The sequence below is a fragment of the Drosophila nasuta genome, chromosome 2R (assembly GCF_023558535.2).
Source record: "Drosophila nasuta strain 15112-1781.00 chromosome 2R, ASM2355853v1, whole genome shotgun sequence".
Classification (NCBI taxonomy): Eukaryota; Metazoa; Arthropoda; class Insecta; order Diptera; family Drosophilidae; genus Drosophila; species Drosophila nasuta.
In genome coordinates, this window is record NC_083456.1 from 30,050,259 (window position 1) to 30,073,795 (window position 23,537).

At 36.6% G+C, this 23,537-nt stretch overlaps 1 protein-coding gene across 1 annotated transcript in view; it reads left to right on the top strand.

Annotated features, from left to right (window-relative positions):
* LOC132786899 (uncharacterized) overlaps positions 1-23,537 on the top strand; it is a 69,777-nt gene that overhangs the window by 19,628 nt on the left and 26,612 nt on the right. Inside the window, 3 exon segments of the mRNA XM_060793626.1 lie at positions 5,265-6,203; positions 6,205-6,256; positions 11,253-11,653. Coding sequence (XP_060649609.1) covers positions 5,574-6,203; positions 6,205-6,256; positions 11,253-11,653 — 1,083 coding nt within the window. The 5' untranslated portion in view covers positions 5,265-5,573.

The window sequence follows — 23,537 nt, forward strand, 5'->3', positions numbered from 1 at the left end:
CAGAAATATGCTAATAATTAAACATGTCTTTAATCCTTATTTTATCGTATTCTTCTATTATGATTGGTTTGAAAAGTATATTGGAAATATCTTGATTTAAGACCTTTTCGATCTTACAAAAAAAATCTTGAAAAAGATCTTTGGGTTGAATTAAAACCACTAAGGCTGGGCAATCTAAAATTTCTGTAGAATCTTAATCTTGATTTATGAATAAACCTTCTGAGTTCAACATTAATTATTAAATACATCTTTTATTGCTTTCTGAAACTATTTCTTCCCCACAAAATGTTAGTCCAATCAACAACTATACCAATCACATTAAAATAGAATTTGCAGCAGAAAGTAATAAGAATTTTTGCCACAAGCATTATTTTGTTGGATTCAGAAATTAGTTTACGAAATTTCCTGGAATCATTTGCTAGCAAAATAAACAACTATAACTCCGAAAGTAATTAAAATACATTTTATTAAAATTCATAGGAAATGTTTTGCTCAATATTATCTAATTACTGCCAGCAACTAAACTAATCGAAAGCAATTCACTTTTAATTGCCACAAAATTGGAGTGGAACATAAAATGCAAATGGCTAAAATGAAGTGTCAATTAAAGTCATGCATATTTTTAAATTATATATGCACTCTATATATATATATGAATATTGTAGTTGGCAAGCTGAAAGCCAAGTGTGAGCACTTTAGACAGATCTTTGTCAGAGTTTGTGCCCCAACTTGAAGCATAAACAAACTAACCGGCAGCTCTATTCCGAAGAGCCAAGCCGTTCATATCCTTATGCCATTCATGGCATATGGTAAATAAAACACAAATACACAAACACACAGACAGAGACAGAGACACAGATGGAGACGTAGACACTTGGAAGCATACAGAGGCACCTAACAGGCCCTTGATAAGTGTAGGTCTGAGTGGCAGTTCCTTCCCCTTGGCACCGGCCACCACTTACCGCACATTGTTAGTTCCTCTGAAGATGCCGCCGAACTCAGACCACAAGCATGTCAGGCCTCAAATTGTGTGTGTGCGAGTGTGTGTGTGCACTAAAGATGCTCCAGATAGACACAAACATACAAAGACCATCTACTATGTGTATGTGTGTGTGTCAATATGTATGTAAATAAGCGAGAAAACAAGTGGTTATAAATTTACAAGGATGCCTGCTACCCAAACGAGACACATTGCGTATACGCCATCGAGGCCAAAAGCCGTCAACCAAGAGCAAATCCTCACGCATGTCTGCGTGAGTCTATAGACGAATGTGTGTGTGCGAGAGTGTGTGTGTGGTTGGCTATACCTTAATAATAATGCCCTTAAGAAAGGACGCGCGCCACAATAACAAAAATAGGCAGCGACAGCAACAACAAGAGCAAAAAATTGAGTTAAATAAAATAAATGAACGTAAACATGGCACAAAAACGAGATGGGAAAGTGTGCCAAAGACCGATGAGGTGTGCACAAATGAATATGTGAGGGAGAGAGAGAGAGAGTGAGACAACACCAACTATTAAGTACAGCGAAAGCAGCTCGAGGCTCGAGTCCAGCCGCCTGCTTTCGAAATGATCTCGCTCTCCTCTCCTCTCCTCTCGTCTCCTCATCGCACTTGGATTCGTTTTGTGTGTGCTTTTATTACACGCATCCTTGGAAAGTTTTTAATATATTTATTTATATATATACTATAAGCGTGCCACTGTCGACATCGTCAATGTTGTTGTTTATCGCTGTAGCTGTAGCTTCTCGGCTCTGCTCTCTGCTCTCCTCTGGCTGCTATTGTTGTTGCTCTCCTTGGCCCAATCCCGTTGACTAGTTACGGCTTTATTACGCTCCTCATAAAATGTCATAAAATTAAAAGCAATTTTGCTGTTGGCAATGCTTTTCCGTTTTTCCCATTTCGGCAAGTAACTAGCTTTCGCTCATGGCAATACAATCAACAACGAGTATTTTCCTCTCCTCCCTTCTCTTCCTCTCGGTGACATTAACAGTTATTAAAATTCTGAAAATGGTTTTAAAAGGGCTTTAAAGGTCAACTACAACGCAAAGGCATTTGCGATTTCTCCAATCAAGAAATTGATTATACATTTATGTTAAATTTCTGACTTTCCTAATGGCAACAGCAGCAAGCAAGCAAGCCCATAAATCAGCGTAAAGCTCTTTTTGGTTAAGGCCGACAAAAAGGTCTTCAAGATTTGCCTGCAATTTAACTCAATTATGCCGTCAGAGGCTCGATGGCATTTTGTTTGCCATAAAATACCCTTTTATCGTTGAGCTTATATGCTTTAGAAATGTGATGGCAAATCACTTTAAGTCGATTGTCATTTATGCTTGCTAAATAAAGTGCTGGAATTTTGCTTAAATAGCGTTTGAAAATATTTTATGAAATTCAATTAAAATGTCAAGTTTGTTAATTAAATGTTTTTAACACGTTTGTCAAATTAAAGTTAACGATTTTAAAAAGCTTATCAAATTTTATACAATTTATATTTTTGCTGAGAATTATTCAGGTCAAATTCCAACAAAAATTTTATCAAATTTCAATCCAATTTTTGACAGATTATAAATCAATTAAAAATAATACAATAAAATGTATTTAAAATTTTTGCTAAAATGTTCTATCATTTTGATTATTGATGCAAATTAGTCGGGCTTCGAGTTCATATAAATGTATTTTAAAAATTTGGTCAAACTTTCTATCATTTTTATTAATAATCCAAATTAGTGCAGCAAAGTTTTCACATAAATACAATACCATCAATAATTAAATACATTTAAAAAGTATTTCATATTTTTCATTCATTTAATTCATCTCTCATATTCACATAAATAATTAAATGTTTTTAAAAATGAGAATTATTCAAGGCAGAATTTGCACATAATAAATAAATAAATACGCTTCAATCAAATCGAAATTTTTGATGGCTTTTAAATGTATTAGTTGTATTAGTAAAGCAATTAAAAAATTCAATGAAATGTGTTTAAAACGTTTCGTTCAATTTTCTATTATTTATAATTTAGATGCAATTTAGTCTGACTAAGTTTGCACATAAATTTAAGTTCACCAAAAATTAATTATTAAATACATTTAAAAAGAATCATCTTTCAGAAATGATTAATGAAAATAATTCATCTCTCATATTCACATAAATAATTAAATGTTTTTAAAAATGAGAATTATTCAAGCCAGAATTTGCACATAATAAATAAATAAATACGCTTCAATCAAATCGAAATTTTTGATGGCTTTTAAATGTATTAGTTGTATTAGTAAAGCAATTAAAAAATTCAATGAAATGTGTTTAAAACGTTTCGTTCAATTTTCTATTATTTATAATTTAGATGCAATTTAGTCTGACTAAGTTTGCACATAAATTTAAGTTCACCAAAAATTAATTATTAAATACATTTAAAAAGAATCATCTTTCAGAAATGATTAATGAAAATAATTCATCTCTCGTATTCACATAAATAATTAAATGTTTTTGAAAATGAGAATTTGCACATAATAAATAAATAAATACGCTTCAATCAAATCGAAATTTTTGATGGCTGTCATAAGGCATTATAAGTCTATTAATTCTGTTATTGAAACCTCACTTTCGACATGCTCGAACAACAATATGGCAAACAGCAACAACCCAGAGCTGTTGCCTGGGCTCAGCTGCCTTGTACAACAGACTTTTCAGCTGTTGTGCCCCTCGTTTAACCTTCACACTTTTGACAATTGGCCTACAACAACAACAACAACAACTAAACTCGAGAGGGAAGAAAGAGAACAAAGGTAGCACGTGTTAGCCAAATTCGCTGGCATTTTCATTGTACGGCAATTTGCGTGGCATTCGTGGCCCCATCGAAGGCAGATTATTTATGTTGGCCCATTGACAACACAACAGAGTGATCAATCATTTCCGGGCAATCGAATGAAGATGACAATGCCCCGGCATAAGGTTCGCTCTCTCTCTCCGCAGACGGCCAAATTTAATATCGAAATGAAAGTTTAGATTGGCGCCATTGCTGATGAATTGAAATATTGCCGCACGAATGCGTTGCGCAGGTAATCAAGCATGAAGTAGGCACAAAAACAACACACAGAGAAAAAGACTGAAAGAGGATGTGAGAGAGGTTCTAAGAATAGATAGGGGAAAAAAAAAGAATGTCGCTTGAACTTTGCGCTTTAAACTTTAAGATAGATAGATGGAAGGCGTGGCAGTTTACAAAGTTGTGTAATCAAAAGTTGGGAACAATTATCAAAGTGCGATTTCTTCAAAAACAATTTCCCCAAAAAAAAAACGTGAAACAGGAAAAGGAAAGCAAACAATTTGCATGTGGCAAGCGGCTCCCTAGGGTATATTTATCTACAAAATTAGAATACCCGTCCACAATACGTTGGCTACAGGATATGAAAATTGTAAAGCAATCGAGGCGCAACGAACGCAAATAAAGTCAAAGAGTTGCGACTGTGTGTGTGTTGGTGTGTATTTTGGTGTGTGCCTGACAACAAAAACAACGAAAAATGTATACGAAATATTTATTTAGGCGCAATCAATTTTATGGCAATTCAGTTTTTATAGCAACAAAGAGCTGTTGCTGCCGAAAGGCAAGTCTTGTAAGCCAAATTTGCGCCTTGAATTATGCAGAGCTTGGCATTTAACCGTGTGTGTGTGTCTTGATGTGGGAGTGTGTGTGTTTAAGTGTTTCCTCTCTCCGTGTGTGTGTGTGTGTGTGTGTGGGTGCTTAAACGTGCATGAAAACGCTGTCAGCCAGGAGAAAAAAGCAGCAACAGCGACGTCGACGTCGAAGGCGGCATGCAGTCGGCAAAGCGTGCGTGACAGATTGTCTCTGTATGGGTGTGTGTGTATAGGTTATGTTTGCACATGTGTGCCGTTCGTTGTCTGTATGTGTGTGTGTTCGGGGGCGTGTGCGAGCTGAACTTTTAAACTAATTTGAAATTTTAATTTAATTAATTTGTATGCGCATTATTGAATGAACGAATGTAAACGTTGACTCCGCATCGATCGTGTGTTTGTGTGTGTGTGTGCGACAAAACAATGGCTCACAAAAGTATGCTATGATAACCGACAGCTGTCGAAAAGCTATTCAGCAAAAGCACAGCACAGCACAGTGCATTGCTATTAATTAATTTATCATTTAATGGCATCATTTTATGGGCATTCTTTTGTTTTGTAAATAAATGAAAACAAGCTCTGCAGTGCAATATTAATGCAATTCTTTCTCTCTCTCTCTCTCTTTTCTCCTGCAGCCAACTGCAATTTGCCAGCGATAGCAACACAATTATGACAAACATTATTAACTACAACAGCTGCAGCAATAACAACAACAAGAAAAATACTCGTAATAATAATAATAATAATAATAATAACAGTTGCGGCCAACAGCGACGGCTGCAAAATGTAAACGGCGAGTGGAGGACTCGGCAACTGGGTCCGTGAAACTCTGCAGCAAAAGCAAAGTTAAAAGGCAACCAAGAAGAAGATTCCAAGACTAGCAACAACAACTACAACAATAACAACAACAACAACCGCAGCAACAAACAAAATACGCAACATAAATGAAGTTAACAATCTGTCAAATTGCTAAATTATTTCTGCTGTTGACAGCCTTCTTCTTTCTCAATTCCCACAACGTCTCCTCCACATTCACCACCAACAGCAACAGTACCATCTCCGCCATCAACAGCAGCAACAACAACAACAATAGCAACAACTACAACAACAGTTTCACGGAGCCAGTTCCATTGCTTGTCCGGCAGACCACAACGCAAGCTGGCAAAGTGCTCAAGACAACGGCAAATGCAACTGCAATAGCAACAGTAACAGCAACGGCAACAGCTGCTGCCACGCATACTTTCCCCACAGCAACAGCAACAACTACGTTTAGCAGCAATTCAATTTTGAGCAGAACAACAACAACAACAGGAAAACAACAACAACCATCACGTAATGCGCGAGAATTTGAACGTCAGGCACGTCAACAGCAAAAGCCCACAGCACAGCAGCAGCCACAACGACAACCACGTCAACGTCGACAACAGCAGCAACAGCAACAACAGAAGCAACAGCAACAAAAACGCGACGCGTCCGCTGCAGCTTTGGCGGCACAACGTGTGGCCGTTTTAATACCATCATCATTGCACATTGATATGATGCATGTGCAACAGGGCTTTCAGTATTTCCTCGACTTTTTTCCAAGTGCATTTATCTAACGCCACTGTCGATTTTCTACACGATGTTGGTAAGTACATGTAACATACACTGAGAGAAAAACAAATTTCTAGATTCAAAAAGTTCTAAACAGTTAATCAAAAACAAAAGAATCTTTGAAAAGAAATATTTCTGAAATTTTAGTTGCGAACAAACGAAAATTGTAAGTTTTTAAAGAAATTTTTTGAATAGGAAAAAAACGAATACGAATACTAGTATACTTTGCACTCTATAGTATATTTTGAATGCAGTAGTATTTTAATATAACAAATATACCCTTTGATATTTTTTTGGTATTTTTGGTATATTAATTTGATGAATCTAGTGATACATCAATATACCATATATAACCCTTGGTATATTTTTGGCATTATTGTGGTATATTAGTTTAGTATATTTTAAAAACAATACCACGGTGTTTTTATTTTATTCAAAATGAGTATCTCACAGTCGAGCACTCTCGACTGCAGCTTCCTTTCTTGTTTCCTTTGATTCGAAAATTTTGAAAACTAAATCTAGTATAGGTATTTTTAGAGATTATGCTCTGCAAAATCTCAGAAATTGATCTTAAATTGATATTGTTTTCAAACACTTTGAAGACTAGTTTTTTCAGTGTAATATATATGTAGACGGACACACTAACACACTAACACACACACACTCACTCAATTTGACCAGTCAGCAGATAAACTGCCACATTCTGTTTATTTTCTGTAGGCCCTTTCGCCAGTTTTCCTCTCTTCACAGTTTCGTTTGGTTTTCTTGTTTGGTTTTCCCAGCTGCTATTAGTCTGCCAAATCCCTTTCAATTCACACATCGTTCTATCACTGATTTCACTCAATCTCTCTCTGCTTCTCTCTCAAATTGAAAAATAGTTTGTATCAGTTTTAGATTGTTTTAGCTAAATCAATTGATTGAGGTGTTTAGCTTAGCAAATGTTTACAAATGGCAGCTGGCATTTGACAAGCTGCAGCCCAGTTCAGCACAAACAACAAGTAAGAAATTGAAATACAGCTTCAATAACTAACTAAATACTCAATTTAATAACTAGTTTTATAATTCAAAAAGTTGCAATATTAAAAAAGTCATACTGCAGCTCAACTTACCACAATTCAACTGAATTCCATTTGCCAGTAAGGAAACCCTACAAATAAAAAGAGAAAAACAATTAAAAATGGCATAAAATTTCGATACGTTTTACGTTGATTAAAGTCCAAGCTGAGACGACTATAAAACTCAATTAGTAAAAAGCCAATAAAAAGTCTTGCTTTAACTTATGAATGTCAAGTGTTTCACTTGCAACAGAGCTAAGCAAATTCAACAGAAACTTCCTAGAATAAAGTTATAAGGCAGAAAAAATGTAGCAAACTCAATTTGCATGCATTATGCGCAGACTTACGAGTACAAAAAAAAAGGCAGAAAAATAATTTAGCTTTTTTCTTGCGCGCTATTTAAACTAATTAAAGCGCAGCGAAAGAAGTTCTCGAGTTTGATGCCACGTCTTGGGCCGTTTTTCTTTGGCTTTTGCCTCGTTTCGTCAAACTGAAAGCAGCGCGCTTTTCTATGTTTTCCTGTGTGCTTACAACTTTAATTACATTGCCATCAATTACAGGCGCAGAGCAAGGACTTTCCTTGCCTTGCATTCCGAACACTCCATCGGCCATCGATGTCATAAATAGAGGGAGAGAGAGAAGGTCGGAGGTCGAACACATTTCTGGCCTGTGACCTGGCAAGTGACAACTTACAATTTCCGCTCGAAAACTTCATGGGCAAAACTGCAACTGACTTATGAGTATATTTATTTTATTTTAGCGACCGCTTCTACAAAGTTAATCCAAGCATTTTCAAGTCCATGGCAACGGTCCTTTTTACTTTGACCATTGCAAGTATTTTATGATGTTTTTCCCCTGACAGAGCTCAAGGAACTTGAGTGTTGAGCACAAAAGTAGAACACTTGCAGTGCCAGAGAAATATTAAAATATGAGTACAATAAAATCTGCAAAGCAACTTTAATAATTGCTACAAAAGTTCTCTGCAAATGATGGCAAATAAATTTGATCTAAATTGAAAAGGAAATTACATTTAATAAGCAACACAATTACTGGCAACAGAACTTAGTTTGAACTTATCAAGTTGATTGCCAAATTATGCTTTATGTCATTGCGATTATTTCCATAAATGAATTGCCAGAAATCGCAATAGGGGGAAAGGAAAAACTTGGCCAGACTTCAAATTGGTTACTTTAATTTGCGACTAATACTCAAGTCTCTCTACTTCTCCCTCCCTCTCTCTCTCTCTCCATCTCTTTTTGTGTCTCTTTCGTTGTTTGTCTGTCTGGCTATTTGCTTTATTCTTTCAATTTGCTTTCTTTTAGTTAGTTTCGAAGTAAACATGGATGAGAGTATACACTAAACTATACTATACTATACTATATGTATGTGTGTGTACATGGGTGAGAAGCTGATGTTGAAGAACCTTGAAGAACTTCTTGTTGGGCAAAAGTTGCCCGGTGCTCACTTATTTGGCGCCAAAGTTTTCGCCAATTGCAACAACAAAATTTGTATTTGGCATGGCGCAAGAAAAAAGTTTAAATTTGATATCTTTAATTTGAACAATCTACCGTTAGTTGTCATAAATAAAAGTTTGCACTTTCGCACTGAGGTTTTAATCAAATAAATTAAGTTGCAACACTCAAATTGATTTAAGTGCAGGACAAAGAAATTCAATTTTCAAACCAAGCTCGTAACTTGCCATTTCTCTTTTTTTTGCTTTTTTCTTGCACTACATCTACTTCTTTCTTTCTATTGCGTTGTCCACATGCAAAATAAATTCTATTTGCCGTAATTTCTCCATCTCTCTCTCTTTCGACTATCTATCTCATTCGTTCTTTCGGTGAGCTGTCGGGCATGTTTTTATGTTGCAAAATATTGAAATTGATTTTAGTTGCATATGCTGCAGTTAGTTTATCCTCATTCAGCTCTGCCGCAATTTATGAGCACATGTGCAAAACTCGGTAACTTATTGTCCTAGACCCTTTTTCTCTTTTTCTCTGTGTCTCCCCTTTACCACAAATATTCATAGTTTGTGCCCACGCGACTTACCCTCAGAGTTCTCCACAAAAGGCCGGACAAATGTATAAATTGTATTGCCATGGATCGCCTTTACCTCTGCAGCAAAAGCGACAAATTAAAAAGGTGGCTGCTGTGCAGCTTCCAGCTAGAATATAATATATAGGATATAGCACTAGTTACGACTTACGACAACGACAACTTGCCAGGTTTCTGCATTTGCTTTGCCTGCCATTTGCCAGCCTGCAAAATGGATTATGCAAGACTTGAGAGCGGGCAAAATAAAAATAAAGGAGCAAAATAAAAATAAATAAAAAGAGAAATGTATTTATATGCAAGGGTTAGCTGCTTGTGCTCGTCGTAATGATGTTGGCATGTCGAGCTTATCTTGAAAATGCAACTTTATTGGCTATCAAAATAAAGCGAAAGGACTTCAAGATGTTATGGCTGATGAATGATATGAAACCGCAATGAGAGACAGACAACAACAAGTACAACTAGAATGCAGTTTTACGACCAATCCTTAAGTTTAAAAGCAACTTCAAGCTGCAGGCGAAACTTCAATGGAGCTTGTCATTTAATGAGATTTGGCATTCATATGTGTAATTTACATTTCCTGCTAACTTTATTAGCCATCAACAAGACAGCAAAGATTTGATTGGCAGATTGAGTAAAGAGAGGAATTTATTTTGTTTTATTTAATCGATTGAGCAAAACATCTTGAAATATACCGAATTTATATACCAATAAAAACTGAAATATACCCAAGTCTATATTTGGTTTATCTATGTAATAAAACATTCAAAATAGTAAAATATACCAAAGTCTATATTTGTTATCAACTTAAATATTTGTTATATTTATATACTACCACATTTTAAATATACCAAATATATTAGATTGTCAACCAACGCAATTATCTATCAATATGACAGCAAAGATTTGATTGACAGATTAAGTAAAGAGTGGAATTTATTTTGTTTTATTTATTCGATTGAGCAAAACAGCGCGGTATTAATCTTAAAATATACCGAATTTATATACCAATAAATACTGAAATATACCAAAGTATATATTTGGTTTGTAATAATACATTCAAAATAGTAAAATATACCAAAATTTATATTTGTTATCAACTTTAATATTTGGTATATTTATATACTACTGCATTCCAAATATACCAAATATATTAGATTGTCAACCAACGTAATTAGCTATCAATATGACAGGAAAGACTGAGTAATTTGTGGAATTAGTTGATATTTTAAATGTATAAAACCTCTCACTATTAGAGATTTTAAAAGTCAACCTAAAACTCAGTTCAGCTACTTCAATCTGCTGGCGAGACGTCTCATTTAATGATATTTGAAATTCGTACGTGTAATTTACATTTCCTACTGGCAAATATTTGACTGACAGTGGAATTAGTTTGTATCTTAAATAATCTATTTTATCTGCCATAATTAAAGATTTCGAAAGTTAACTTAAGGCTCAGCTCAGCTCAGAGATGTCAAAGCGTATTCGTTTCACACTTGGCTTAAGTTGCTTGTAAGGGCAACTAAATTATCAAGAGCTCTCTGCACGAGACTGGGGTACAAGGACTACGAGTTTATCATAAGATGGCTGGGGCATCATGTAAATCATGGCATTTATAACTCATAGCACTTGTCAGTAACAGTTACAGTTACATCTACAGTTAGCAGGCAATGCTGGCAATCTCAAAAGCACTCGAAGAGAGCTGCAGACAGACGTTGCTTATAGTCTACTGCCTTCATCAGCAGTTACTGTTGCTTTACCTCTTAAGCATACACACAAACACACACAAACACACACTCACACACAAAGGGCTTAAATATGCAACGCTTTTTATATGCTACATAAAATGTTTCTTTCTTTCCATGTATTTTTTTCTTCCTTTCGTGCTGTTGCCCCAATGATGATGGCGTTGCTGACGCACAGATTTAAGTGGCTTCATTAAATTACTCGAGCTACCCAAATACACGAGCGTTGTAAAGACTTTAAATGCGGGCATTAATGTAGACACCGACGTGGACTACAATGATGATGGCAATGGCAATGGAAATGGCAAGAGCGTTGGCGATGTCGATGGCGATGGCGTTGACCCAACAAAGCAACGTCAGCAGCAGCAACAAGAAACCCAAATGAAACAGTTGTCAGCAGACATTTTATCAGCAACGGCACAGCAAGTTAAGAAACAACAACAACAACAGCTTGAACTGGAGGCGGGACAAGAGCAACACTCGCTGACCCGCAGCCTGGGTCACTGTCATCAACTGGCTGAACAACTTGCTCACGATTATAATAAAAGCGTCGTCTTCTGGCCCTGTCCTCACATGAAAGTAAGTACCCAAAAAAACATTCGCATTTTTCCCGATTTAATATTCCGATATTGAGTTTGACAAAGGTAAATCTAACTCACTTTGTATAGAACCCATTTCAAAAACAAACTTCAATTTATCTATCGACAATCTGCAGAACATAGGTTCAATAATAATTAAACAGCTGCGGGAGTAAAAGTTTGAGCTCAAAGTTTTGGCGGGATTGCATACGATTTTATTTTGTACATTCTCTGAAGTTTACACTTTAATAATAAGCATCTTTCTGATGTGGGCAACAAGTATTTACAAATTAAAAAAAAATGTTCTTACTTCAAATATACAACATTAATAATTCCCTATTTCGTTCTTGGGATATTTTCTCTTGTTCATTTTAAGAGCTCTGATTAAATTAAATATGTTTGTCAAACATATATTTAAAAACATTTAGACTTTATGAATTGATTCTTTCTTGTTATCTACAGCATCTAATTTCCTAGTAATAATTTTCTTCGTAACTTACAAAGATTTTTAATATTAATAAGCAGCATTCCTAAAAAATCAAAAACATTTTCAACAACATTATTCAAAAATCTAATTCAAAACATTTACACAATATTATAGATGAATCGTATCCCTAAAATTAATTCCCTTCCTTTTTTGCAAGTTAAAATCGTCAGATTAAGAAATAATTAATTTACACATAAAATAGTTGCAGCTGCAGCAATTTAATAACCCCAATTTTGAAGCCATTCTAAATTAGGGTTATAAAATTATTGATGCATTCATGCCGACAATGTTTGCTGTTTATTTGCACAATGTTTTTGGGGTGCGCTCTTTACCAACAGCCAAAATACAAAAAAAAAAGAAAGAAAAATGAGCTCACTTCAGCAATAATATCTTCCGCTTGAAGTAAAACGAATTGCCAAGCTGTGTGTGTGTTAATTAACCAACGCTGGCAGCCAGCTAGATGAACTAAACTGTTGGAACCCGACCCCAGGGGCGAATCTGAGACCCACCACGTTGACCGCCAGGCATTTTGTAGCCAAAATTTCAAATTTTGCAATTTTCTAACAAGCTTCTTGCCAGCAAAGTTCATCAAGTTGATGCTAGACGAGAGAGACAGCGAAAGAGAGAGAGAGAGAGCTGGGAGAGAAGTGAGATGAGAACTGTGGAGAATTAGGGTGCTGCAAATTCAGCACGGAAATGGCAAACAAACTGAGGGAGAAGCGTAGAAGAGTTGAGCAAGGAGTGAGGAGAGGCTTTTACCCCAAATATGTTACAACAAAATTGCTTTGCTCAAAATTTCGGTAACGGCATGAAATTACTTTTTGTGGCAACTGCAGAAGAATTTGCAGCAGTCACTGCTATTTTTTGTTGTTGTTGTTGCGATCTGCTATTTACACTTAACTTCAAGTGTCAAAGTGCACCTAAAATTTACGACTACTCATACATATAGAATTTCCATAAGGGACGTCAAATGCGTTCCCAAGTTTTGGCAACTGTCACAAAGTCAACTTGCAAGAATTTTCTCATTCGTTTTTTGTTTGTTTGCATATTTTATGAGCAGAAAATTTTCGACAATTGACTGACAAATGTTAAAAAGTCTTGTAAAACTTGTTGAGAACGATGACATATTATTAATGAAAACTTGAAGCGAAAGTCGCATTTTGTGTTGACAAATTGTGACAGAAATGCTGACAGAATGCTCTGAGAGTAGAACGCCAAAAGTTATACATTGAGCCATTGCTTTTTAATGAGCAGAGCGAAATGTATGCAGCTTAGACAAAAGCCAAAAGCTGCAAGATAAATAGCAAAAGAGAGAGAGATAGAGAGAGAGAAAGAGAGAGAGAGGGAGCACAATGAAATAGCAGTGGTAGACAAAAGGCAAAAATGTAATGCATACAATTCTCATGCAAATCGCCCAACGAAATAGCAAAGCTGATCATAATGGGAATGAAGATAGGAGAATGCGACTGTGAAGGAAAATGAGAATGGTTATATAGACTCGGTAATGGACTGTGGCAACATGCTGCAATTGATGAAAGCAAAAGCAGCAAAGTGCAGTCAAGTCGTGCAACAATATTTCACAATGTTAAAGCATCATAATTTCTGATTTTTATGCATTCCAATGGCCGTTAGCTGTTGCCCGCCGGAGCATTTAAATCACTCAGCAGCCAGGACATGACAAGGCAAGAAAGAGTGAGGAGTGAAGGCAGAGAGGGAAGGCAGCTTTTGAGACAGGAGCAAACACTGCCATGGCAATGGACTTGGTGTTCGTGCGAAAAACAGAAAAATACGAGGCACAAAAAAAAAATGGAAAAAAAAACTGAAATTCCCATATTTCAAATACCTTCAGAGCCGAGGCACGTGCCGTTGCCGTTGCTGTTGCCATTGCTGTTGCCATTGCTGTTGCTGTTGCCTCCAGCCGATAGGTGACACGTTTGTTGTCTTTGTGTGTTTTCAGCTTTCCATTTCTTTGGGTGTGCTCTCGTTTTCTGTAGAGTTAACATAAAAGTGCTGCACAATCATAAACAAAAATGTTGCTTAGCCTGGCAGCTGTCTGCTTTTTATGCGCCGCTTTTGGCGCCACCAGCTGAGCTGAGCACCGAGCACTGAGCTTCGTTTTATGGTAATGTTGTAAGGCAACAAAGCCGGCAGCGGAACGAGGAGCGGGGGGCGTAGGGGGCGTTCAACAAAGGCGACTGCCAAAGAGCAAACAGTGAAAGTTATTAAACAAATGCAAATGCACACATCAAATGCAGCACAAAACTACTCACAGCACTCACTTGAGCGGACTTGTTATCGACTGCTAAAAAGCACGCGATAAATTGCAAATTTCAAGCTTTTTTGATGGCTTTTCGAGACTGCAGCAAAACCCTTAAAGAGAACTTACTAAACTTGAAACTTGTTGGTGGCCAATAATGATATAATGATGTATGTTCGCTTAGCGTTTACAGCCAATAAAGAAAGTGATGAAACTTGTAGTAAACTTAAGCGTGGAGCATGGACGGCAAATTAAGATTAACATTGAAGATTGACATTGAAGATTAACAATTTCTCTTAATTATCTTACTCAGCCGCAGCTTTATTATGCAGCACTTTTGCGTACAATATTCTCTGTGTACCAAACAAAAAAAACGAAAGTAAGGAAGCGACAGACAAATGTGCTCCACTGTGAGATATCCGCTAAAATTTTGCTTAAAATATACCAAACTAATATACTGAAAATATTAAGAATGTACTAATTAATAGACTTAGCATCTTTTTATGATATTCATAATATTCCAGATTGTCGACCAAAACAACTAGATTTTGACATTCTAAAAATATACTAAATGGTATAATTAGTATATGTATATATTATTACATTCATAATATACCACAAATATACCAGACTGTCAACCAAAACAACTAAGTTCTGACATTCTAGTAATATACTAAATGCTATATTTAGTTTATTACTAAATGCTATATTTAGTATATTACATTCATAATATACCACAGAGTAACAAATATACCAGTATGACATTTCTTGGCATATAACATGAAATTATTGCTTAACTTTTAAGATTCATCTACGATCGAACAAAACTTTCAAGAGTCATAAAGACTACAGTTACTATAGTCCATATATGAATATATTACCTGAGCAGTTGGCACTGATTTTAGAGTTGAAGAACTCTTCTTCAGATTGCTATATACATATCCTTCAAGCACAAACTTAAAATACTCTTCTATCCCAATGGTAGCGGGTATAAAAAAGAGAAACCTTAATAGACCGCAAAAAAACTGCACAAGCAGCATAAAACTATGTAGCCCTAAGCCAAATGGACCACAATTTCAGCTCAGTCTCATAGTCAAGTATTTATCATTCTGCTTCATTTTTTCGAGCTTATTTTTTTTTGCATATCCTGCATAAAAAATTAAGTCGCCGCTAAAATATTTACTTGCTGTTCACTTTATTGCGCTGTATAAATAGAGAAATATATTATTCGGAATTACAAAACAGCAATTTAATTTATGCATTGATGTTGCCCGAATTAATTAAATTGTTGTTTTTTTTCTGGTTTTGTTTTTATGCGCGGGGCCCAACAAACGGAATTGAATTAAGTTGCGCTGATTGTCAATGCGGAAAAAAATATTATTTTCCCGGAAATTGAATTAGAATAATTGGCAAAGTGCACTCGACAAATAGAGAGGCACTTTTCTGGAAAAAGAGTGTTTCACAGGGTTTAAAGTTGCGTTTTTTTAAATTGCCAGTGGAAGCACATAAAAGTAAACTGCAGTAAACTAAGCGCATGTAAGTATTTAAGTGCTAACAACACCCACGCTCACACACATACACGTACATGGACACACATGGCCATTAAACCGCAACCAGGCGACGATCCGCACAGTTGTAAGCTTCAGGTTCAGCTAAGCTTCAATACGAGTTGCGTTTCATGCCGTGCACACACAAAACACAAAACAATGTAGCAGATAAAAGTGTTTTTAATTGACAACGAAACAAACAGAGAACAGAGGCAGCAAAGTCCAGTTGATGCGCTGCAAAGTATGCAATGCATATGAAGTAAATGCCAAAACTGAGCTGCAGCTGCTGCGTAAAATAACATGCACATAAAAGCCGAGATGACCCTGGACTACAAAGTAACAAAACGTGCAATTAACTGTGATTTTTATACGCCTTGTGCAATATTTATGCGCTGCGAATCCAATAACACCTACCGAGGGCCACAGCCACACAGCCGCACGGTCCACGGTCCACGGTCCACCGAGCATCGGCCATGCCCTAAATCAACGACAGCATCGAGAACAGTGAACGAAACGAGAGTTTGTCGCTCAGTTGTTCCGCAGAGAATTGAAAATTTGCAAAATACTGCAATCGCCTTGGGATTGAAAGCAAAACAGAACGCATTGCGAATGCCGCGCACCACATTGAATGCTTTAAGCACCCAGCGACAGCGACAGCGACAGCAACAGCGAAAGCGCACTTTAAGCGTCATTGCGCATACGCCCTGTTCGACTGCAGTACCAAGTGAAATAAGTAACTGTAACGGGCGAAAAACCAATTTGCCAGCTTCCAATTTGCATTAAGCATTGTCTCTCAGCGCAACGTTTGCATAGTTTATCTAAATTACCAATTCAACTGAAGATCAAAATGACTCAAGCCAGTCTAGAGCAAGTTCAAATTTGAATTAAAAGAATAGACAACAAAATACAAGTTTATTGTTAACGATTTGATGATAAGGCAAAGAAATAAACCTTTTTAAAATCAGTATGCATTCCCAACAATAATTGATAAGTAGTTTTTTGTTAATAATTTGAGATTTGATAAAGAAATCGACCTTTTACATCAAAATCCACAATAACATTAATTCATATGTATAACATAATGTTTTCTCCCAGCCAACCTTCGCATATTTCATCTAAGTTGCCAATTAAACTAAATTTTAAAGTAAGCCATGCAAAGTAATGCAAATTCAAATTTGAATTAAACGAATAGACAACAAAGTAGCAGTTTATTGATAATGATTTAATAATAAGGCAAACAAATAAACCTCTTCAGTGTGCTTTAATTTTGGTAATTGTAGTTTTCAGAATTTAGCAATCAAACTAGACAACAAAGTAGAAATAGTTGTTAACGATTCGAGGATAAGGCAAAGAAATAAACCCCTTTCTAACCAGTTTCCATTTTCAACATTAATCAATACCTTATTTTCAGAATTTGTTAAGAAAACTAAAGAACAAAGTAGTTGTTAATGATTTTAGATTAAACAATGCAATAAACCTTTCAACATTAATTGATTTGTGTAACATAGTTTTTACAACTTCTTAAAATGTTTATCTCTTTTTTATCCTTCCGAACATTAATTGATAAGTGTAGTTAACATAACATATTAAAAAATGTATCTCTTGTTTATCCTTTTTAAGTGAAGTTCCCCGAACTTATTAGCACTTTTATCTCTCTGCTCTTACCCAATGTGCAGCAGAGCAAATATTCCACGCCATGCTGCATTCCACAACACACACACACACAGTTTACTCACACCCACGCACGATAAATGCAAACAAAACAGGAAACCCGCATCAAACACATTTCGGTCTTAGTTTTCCATAATGGTCATTGAATTTGAAGTGCCAGAGCGGAGCGAGTGAGGAAAGTTCTCTCTCCCTTACATTTTTTGCGCTTTGCTTTGCTTTGTTTTTACCCCACATATATCCATTTCATGCAATTTACAACATTTTGTAACTTTGCTGCATTTTGTTAAACTTTTGTGGCTTTCGCTGCCCTTCAGGCAAAGGGTTTGCTGTGTTTGTAATAAAGTTATGATACTTTTGCAGCATCAGTTCAACGAAGGGTATCTGAAGTGCCACTCTCTCTGTGCTCAATTTTCTGTGGCCAGTCAACGATTGTTTTGGTCGCTTTGCTGCCGCTTGAATGGCTTAATACGGCAAATTGAGTTTGACCCCATTTTTGAATTGTGTGAGAGAGAGAGAGAGTTCAAAACGTAAATAAATAATGCGTGCTGTCTGCGTGCGGGTATTAACTAAATATTGCTAAGCGTTTAATTCCAGCGAGAACATGCAAAAACACATTTAATGAAGATTAATGCCGATGCGTCAACAAATGCAAAAAGAAAAGCCCCTGGGACACATCTTTGCCAAGGCAAAAGCAATCGCTGCATGTAATTTGATCGACTTTGCCATTTATCTATCAATTTGCAATGCTCCATCTCCATCTCCATCTCTATCTTCAGATTCAGCTTTAGATTCAGCTCGCAAGGCAAATCACATGAGAATCGAAACAGAGAAACTGCAGCAATGCGTTTTGTGTGGCCTTCGCTTCGCTTCATCATTCAGTCAGTGAGTTAGTCAGACTGTCAGTCAGCTAGTCAAGCAGTTAACAATTGCCAGCTCAGTCATGGAGCCCGAACATTTTGCTTTCACTCAATCAAGTTTGACAAGTGACAATCACATCGGAAGCTCGGCCGATAACGATGATGACTTCCGAGTTGAAGCAACAACTGCCAATAAATACCAAAACAAACTAAACCGAGAGAGCTTATGGCCATCAATAGTTCGATGACAATGTTTAGACATATACTACTACTATTACCATAATCCATATAAATATTGTTTGCAATGTTTGCACATCTTTCATGGTCATCAATTTTAGTGATGAAAGTAGAACATGAACTGATTTCAAATTAAAGTCAAGTGAAAGAACGTTTAAAACTAATTAAAGTGTTTGGCACCATTTGCAGACACCATTTATAATGCTGCTGTTGCATAGTGTAAAAAGCCATTAAAATCATAAACAATAGTTAAAATTCTGAGTTATCTGCAATGCGAATTGAGAGCAGTTGACGGTCTCCTCCACTGTTGATTTACTGCTTGTTGTTGTTGCTGCCTTGTTGTTGCTTAGCCTCGCTTGCTCGCATGATTGATTGCTGTTTACGCGCCTGACCAAGCCATGACAATCTCTCTCTCTCTCTCTCTCTCTCTCTCTCTCCCCCTTCTCTCCTCCACCCCACCCACAAAGCTATTTCATCCCATTTCTCTGCATTTCCCCTCCGATGCGTCTCTCGCAAGTTGATTACAGTGTGGCCCCTGCGTTGGCATTACGTAATTCGATTTCGCGTCGCCTCGCATGCATTCAGAACCCCGTTGCAGTAATTATTTTTACACAATGTCAGGTGGCAGCGTGGACCAAGCTGCAGGCTAGATTTATTGCACACAGAGAACAACAACAAAAAGAGTGTCGCATAGCATTTTAATGAAAATTGCGAAGTACTCACTAATAGGCTATGTGAAAAGAGAACAGAACAGAACAGAACAGTTCATCTATTTGAAAGCAACTAAATGTAATCAAGTTAATCTGTAACTTAATATACAACACTGTTGGGTGTACAAACTTTTGGCATTATTCTCAAAGATAGTCGCACAATGTTCGCTCTTCATTGGCTGCACTTTAAAACAATATTCTTAAACCGCTTTCACTTTCCAGAAGCATTCGTGCAGCAGCAGCGACAGTTGGCGGATGGTCATTATGACGCATCCAGACACAAACACAATTAAGTGCACTCGTGTGTCCAATGTCCCTTTGTGTGGATGGATAGGATGTGGTGTGGATGGTGTGCATGCTGGCAATAAGAAAGACTTGCTGTGCAACTGCTGCCAGAATGTCATGCCACACCATTCTATCATTATCTCGCTCTCCTTTTGCTTTGTCGCTTCATTGCAGTCAGTTGCCATGTAAGCTGAAACTGACGCTTACGCTGACGCTGGAAGAAGACGAAAACACACAGCAAGCATACACTTTACGTATACGTAATATTTTGCAGTAAATGGCAAAGCAAATGGAGCTTTGTTTGCCAGCATCAGCTCAATGCTGGCAATTGGTTTGTTTATTGTGGCGCTGCGATAAGCTCTTGGGTCATTGCACCACAACAACACAACAACACAAGAAACAGCAACAACAACAACAGACCACACGAGCAGACATGTCCCACATGTGGTAAATGCGCACAGCGGGCATTTGTGGTAACAGATTTGACATGCCACTAAGTGGGCTAAGTTCTGAATATTTATTTAATATATAAATACCCACGAGACATTGATTCTTATTAAAAAAAAGAGTAATTCTTTCTGGAAAATTCCCGCTTAAAATTGCGTCAAAAGCCAGCTGAATTTATTTGCAAATCGTTTCACTCGCAAGCAATGTTGAACATAGTTATTAATGTATTCTAGAAATTGCATTTCATTAATGAAAGTCAAATATTATGTGTCCAATTCATCACAGTTCTAATGAGTTTTGCTGTCGTAGGTGTCGTTGTGTAAAGTGTTTTTGCACTGTCACAGAAAATGTCCATGAATTAATAATTTTGAGCTTGTTTTCGGAGCCGGGCGTGTGCTTAAATATTAACAGCCGACTGTTTGCGTATCAAATTTAATGGATTTTTAATGTTATAGCAATTTAAGAGTCATTCGTTGTGCATAGCAAATGTATTAATTGTTATATATAGTGTGTGGCGAGCAAGTTGAACAGCTGCAACGGCTGCATTGCGTATACGCAATGTGAAAACACATGAAAGTTAATTTTGATGGAATTTAATTGGTTTCAGTGTTTGCTCGGCATGCCAGGCAAACCGACTCCGACGTTGGCTTTGCTGGCTTGTTTCGTTCTCGGTTTTTGGTTTCGTCGTTGCTCTTTGCCCGAGGTCTAATCAAATATGCCAATCACATGAGCCGAGTCGAATGAAAATGAAATTGTTCTTAATTTGCGTGATACGCATCGAAAATCAATTCAACACACACACACGCATACAGGTGAAAGCAAAGAGGATGTGAATGTGATATGGTGGCATGCATATTTAATGTAGCACCCGGATGACAAACCATGATGCATGCGAGTGGCTGCCAGAGTCAAAGTGTTTGCCACTTGGCTTAAGAGTGTGCATAAGCCATGCCGGGATAACGCCTCTCTCTCTCTGTCTCTCTCTCACTCTCTGTGGCAAGCAATTAAATGTTTTGTGAAAAGTCACACAAACAGCTTCAATTTCATTAAATTTTAAAGTGAAATGAATGCCAACGCGCAGCAGACGAAAAAGGATATCCTTTGGCTTGGCATCAGATTCCTAATATCAAACAATTACCCCCAGAAAGCAAGCAAGCAAAGCAGAAAGCAAGCGAGCGAGCTACTTACATAACTTTGCCTTGACAATTTTCAGCTGCTTCGCGTCTGTCTTTTGATATCGTAAGCCAATGCCAGGCAGCGGCAGCCACAACAGACTTTGCCTTGGCTTTCACTCAGTTCAGCTCAGCCTGTTGACAGTTGCGTGTGGTCGTCGTGGCCAAATGTCAAGCTGTCTTAAATGGCAATTAGCTGGAGAATGACAAGTGCAAAACTTATTCAACATTTTTCAAGACTGTTCACTAATTGCACTCCTCTCCGAGTGAGTGTTCATGCACTCAATGACGAGACAATTTGCATAACAAAATCATCATCATAAATTCAATGAGGCTGCTTATTATGTGAAGAACCCTTTTTTTGTAGTCCTTCTAAAATAATAAAAATAAAAAAAAAGGTACACAAATGCTTGGTCACTTATGTGCCACTCAATTATTTATAAAGCGAGAGGCGAGCATAAATGAAACGAAGGTATCATTAGGGAGCAACAATTGTGTGCTCCATAATTGGGCACAACAAAAAATTTGCAAACAAAAAATTTTGTTGTTGGCCCTTTGGCCTAAATTGACAAAGTAAAAATCTCTGACGCTTGTTAACAAGCAGTCAAATATAGTAAGGAAAGAAGCAACAAATATTTGTTAAATCAAGCTATACATGTAATATGTTTTTTTGGGATGGCATCAAGAGCACAAAACACAAAGCAAACAAATCAAAACATTACGAGAAAAAGAGAGAACACACATAATATCAGTTTACCTAAGTCAAACTATAGATTACCAGAGAAAATCAAATACATTTCAACGAAAGTCGAAGCTGCACAGATGCAGATGATGAAAATGAATTCTGAGTGGCAAACACACAGAGGAAAAAGAAAGCAGCCGAAAGAATAGTGAATTGGCATTAAAAACCAATTTGGCAGGGCATTGAAAGACATCAAACAAACATTTCGTAATGCAAAACAACATGGCAAAAGCAGAAAAGCGGAAGCGGAAGCACACACACAAATTTGCCATGTGCTTAAACGAAAGTGAAAACAATTTTGGACTCAGCAGCACGTGCTGTCATAGAGAGAGAGAGAGTATGACATGTGTGTGTGTCTGATTTGCATCTGTGATTCAATCGATTTGTTGTTTTGTGTAACTTTATGGCACCTCAATGCTTGTTGCCACACAATAAAAAAGCACTTATTTCCCGTAGTATTCTGCATTTTGTGCTTCATCAAATCGAAAAGAAACGAGCTCAAAGCAAAAAGTGTTGACCAAAATGTAGAAGAACTGGCTCACATTTAATGTGAAGCATGTTTTGGCCATTTATTTTCAGTTAAATGACAGCAAATTAAGTGGCCGGGACAACTTTTGCCTTTTATTGTATATTGATAATAATGACTGCATATAAAAAAGTGGGCGCACATTAATTTTTATCTGAAAACGACAGCTGCTGCTGTTGCTTATTGAAGATGACAACATTGACAGCAACAGCAACGGCGGTAAATATTATGCAAAAAGTGTAAATACAAACATTTTGGGAACAGCCAGCAGACTCGTTAATTTAACTTTTTAAACATTGTACAACTTCAACGCATATTTAAAGCTTTAGCTGATTTCTGATATACCTTTTCATTATTTTTTTTAAGCAAATCAATATTTGTCTTTGAGCTTCTTTTATAATAATTTAAATTAACATCCTTTAAGACATTTTATATTTTCAACGCATAGTTAAAGCATTAGTTGCTGTGACTTTTTCTTTAAATTCCTTGGAAAAATGAAATTCAAGTTGTCTTGAAGTCACATTTATAATTATTTCAATCAGTAGCCAAAGCCTTTAAGTTATATCTAACACAAAGCTGAAGACATTTATATTTTCAAGTTGATGTGACTTTTTTCTTTAAGTTCCATTGTCTTTAGGTTACATTTATAATTATTTCAATCAATACCCAAAGCCTTTAAGTTATGCCTGCCACAAAGCATAAAAATACCCTCAGCAAATAATACAAAAGAAATTTGTGGACAACAACTTAAATTTCCTATAAATATGCGGAGGGTGTTTAAACTAAATTATTAACATGTGAATAAATATGCAAAAGCTGCCGCAAGAATAAGGCAAAAGAATGTAACAAAAAAAAGAGAGAGAGAGGAGCAGGAGAAAGGATGATAGGGAGGCAAATAAGTGACGCTGCTTGGGGGTCAACTTGAGAATAAGAATACGCCATGGGCA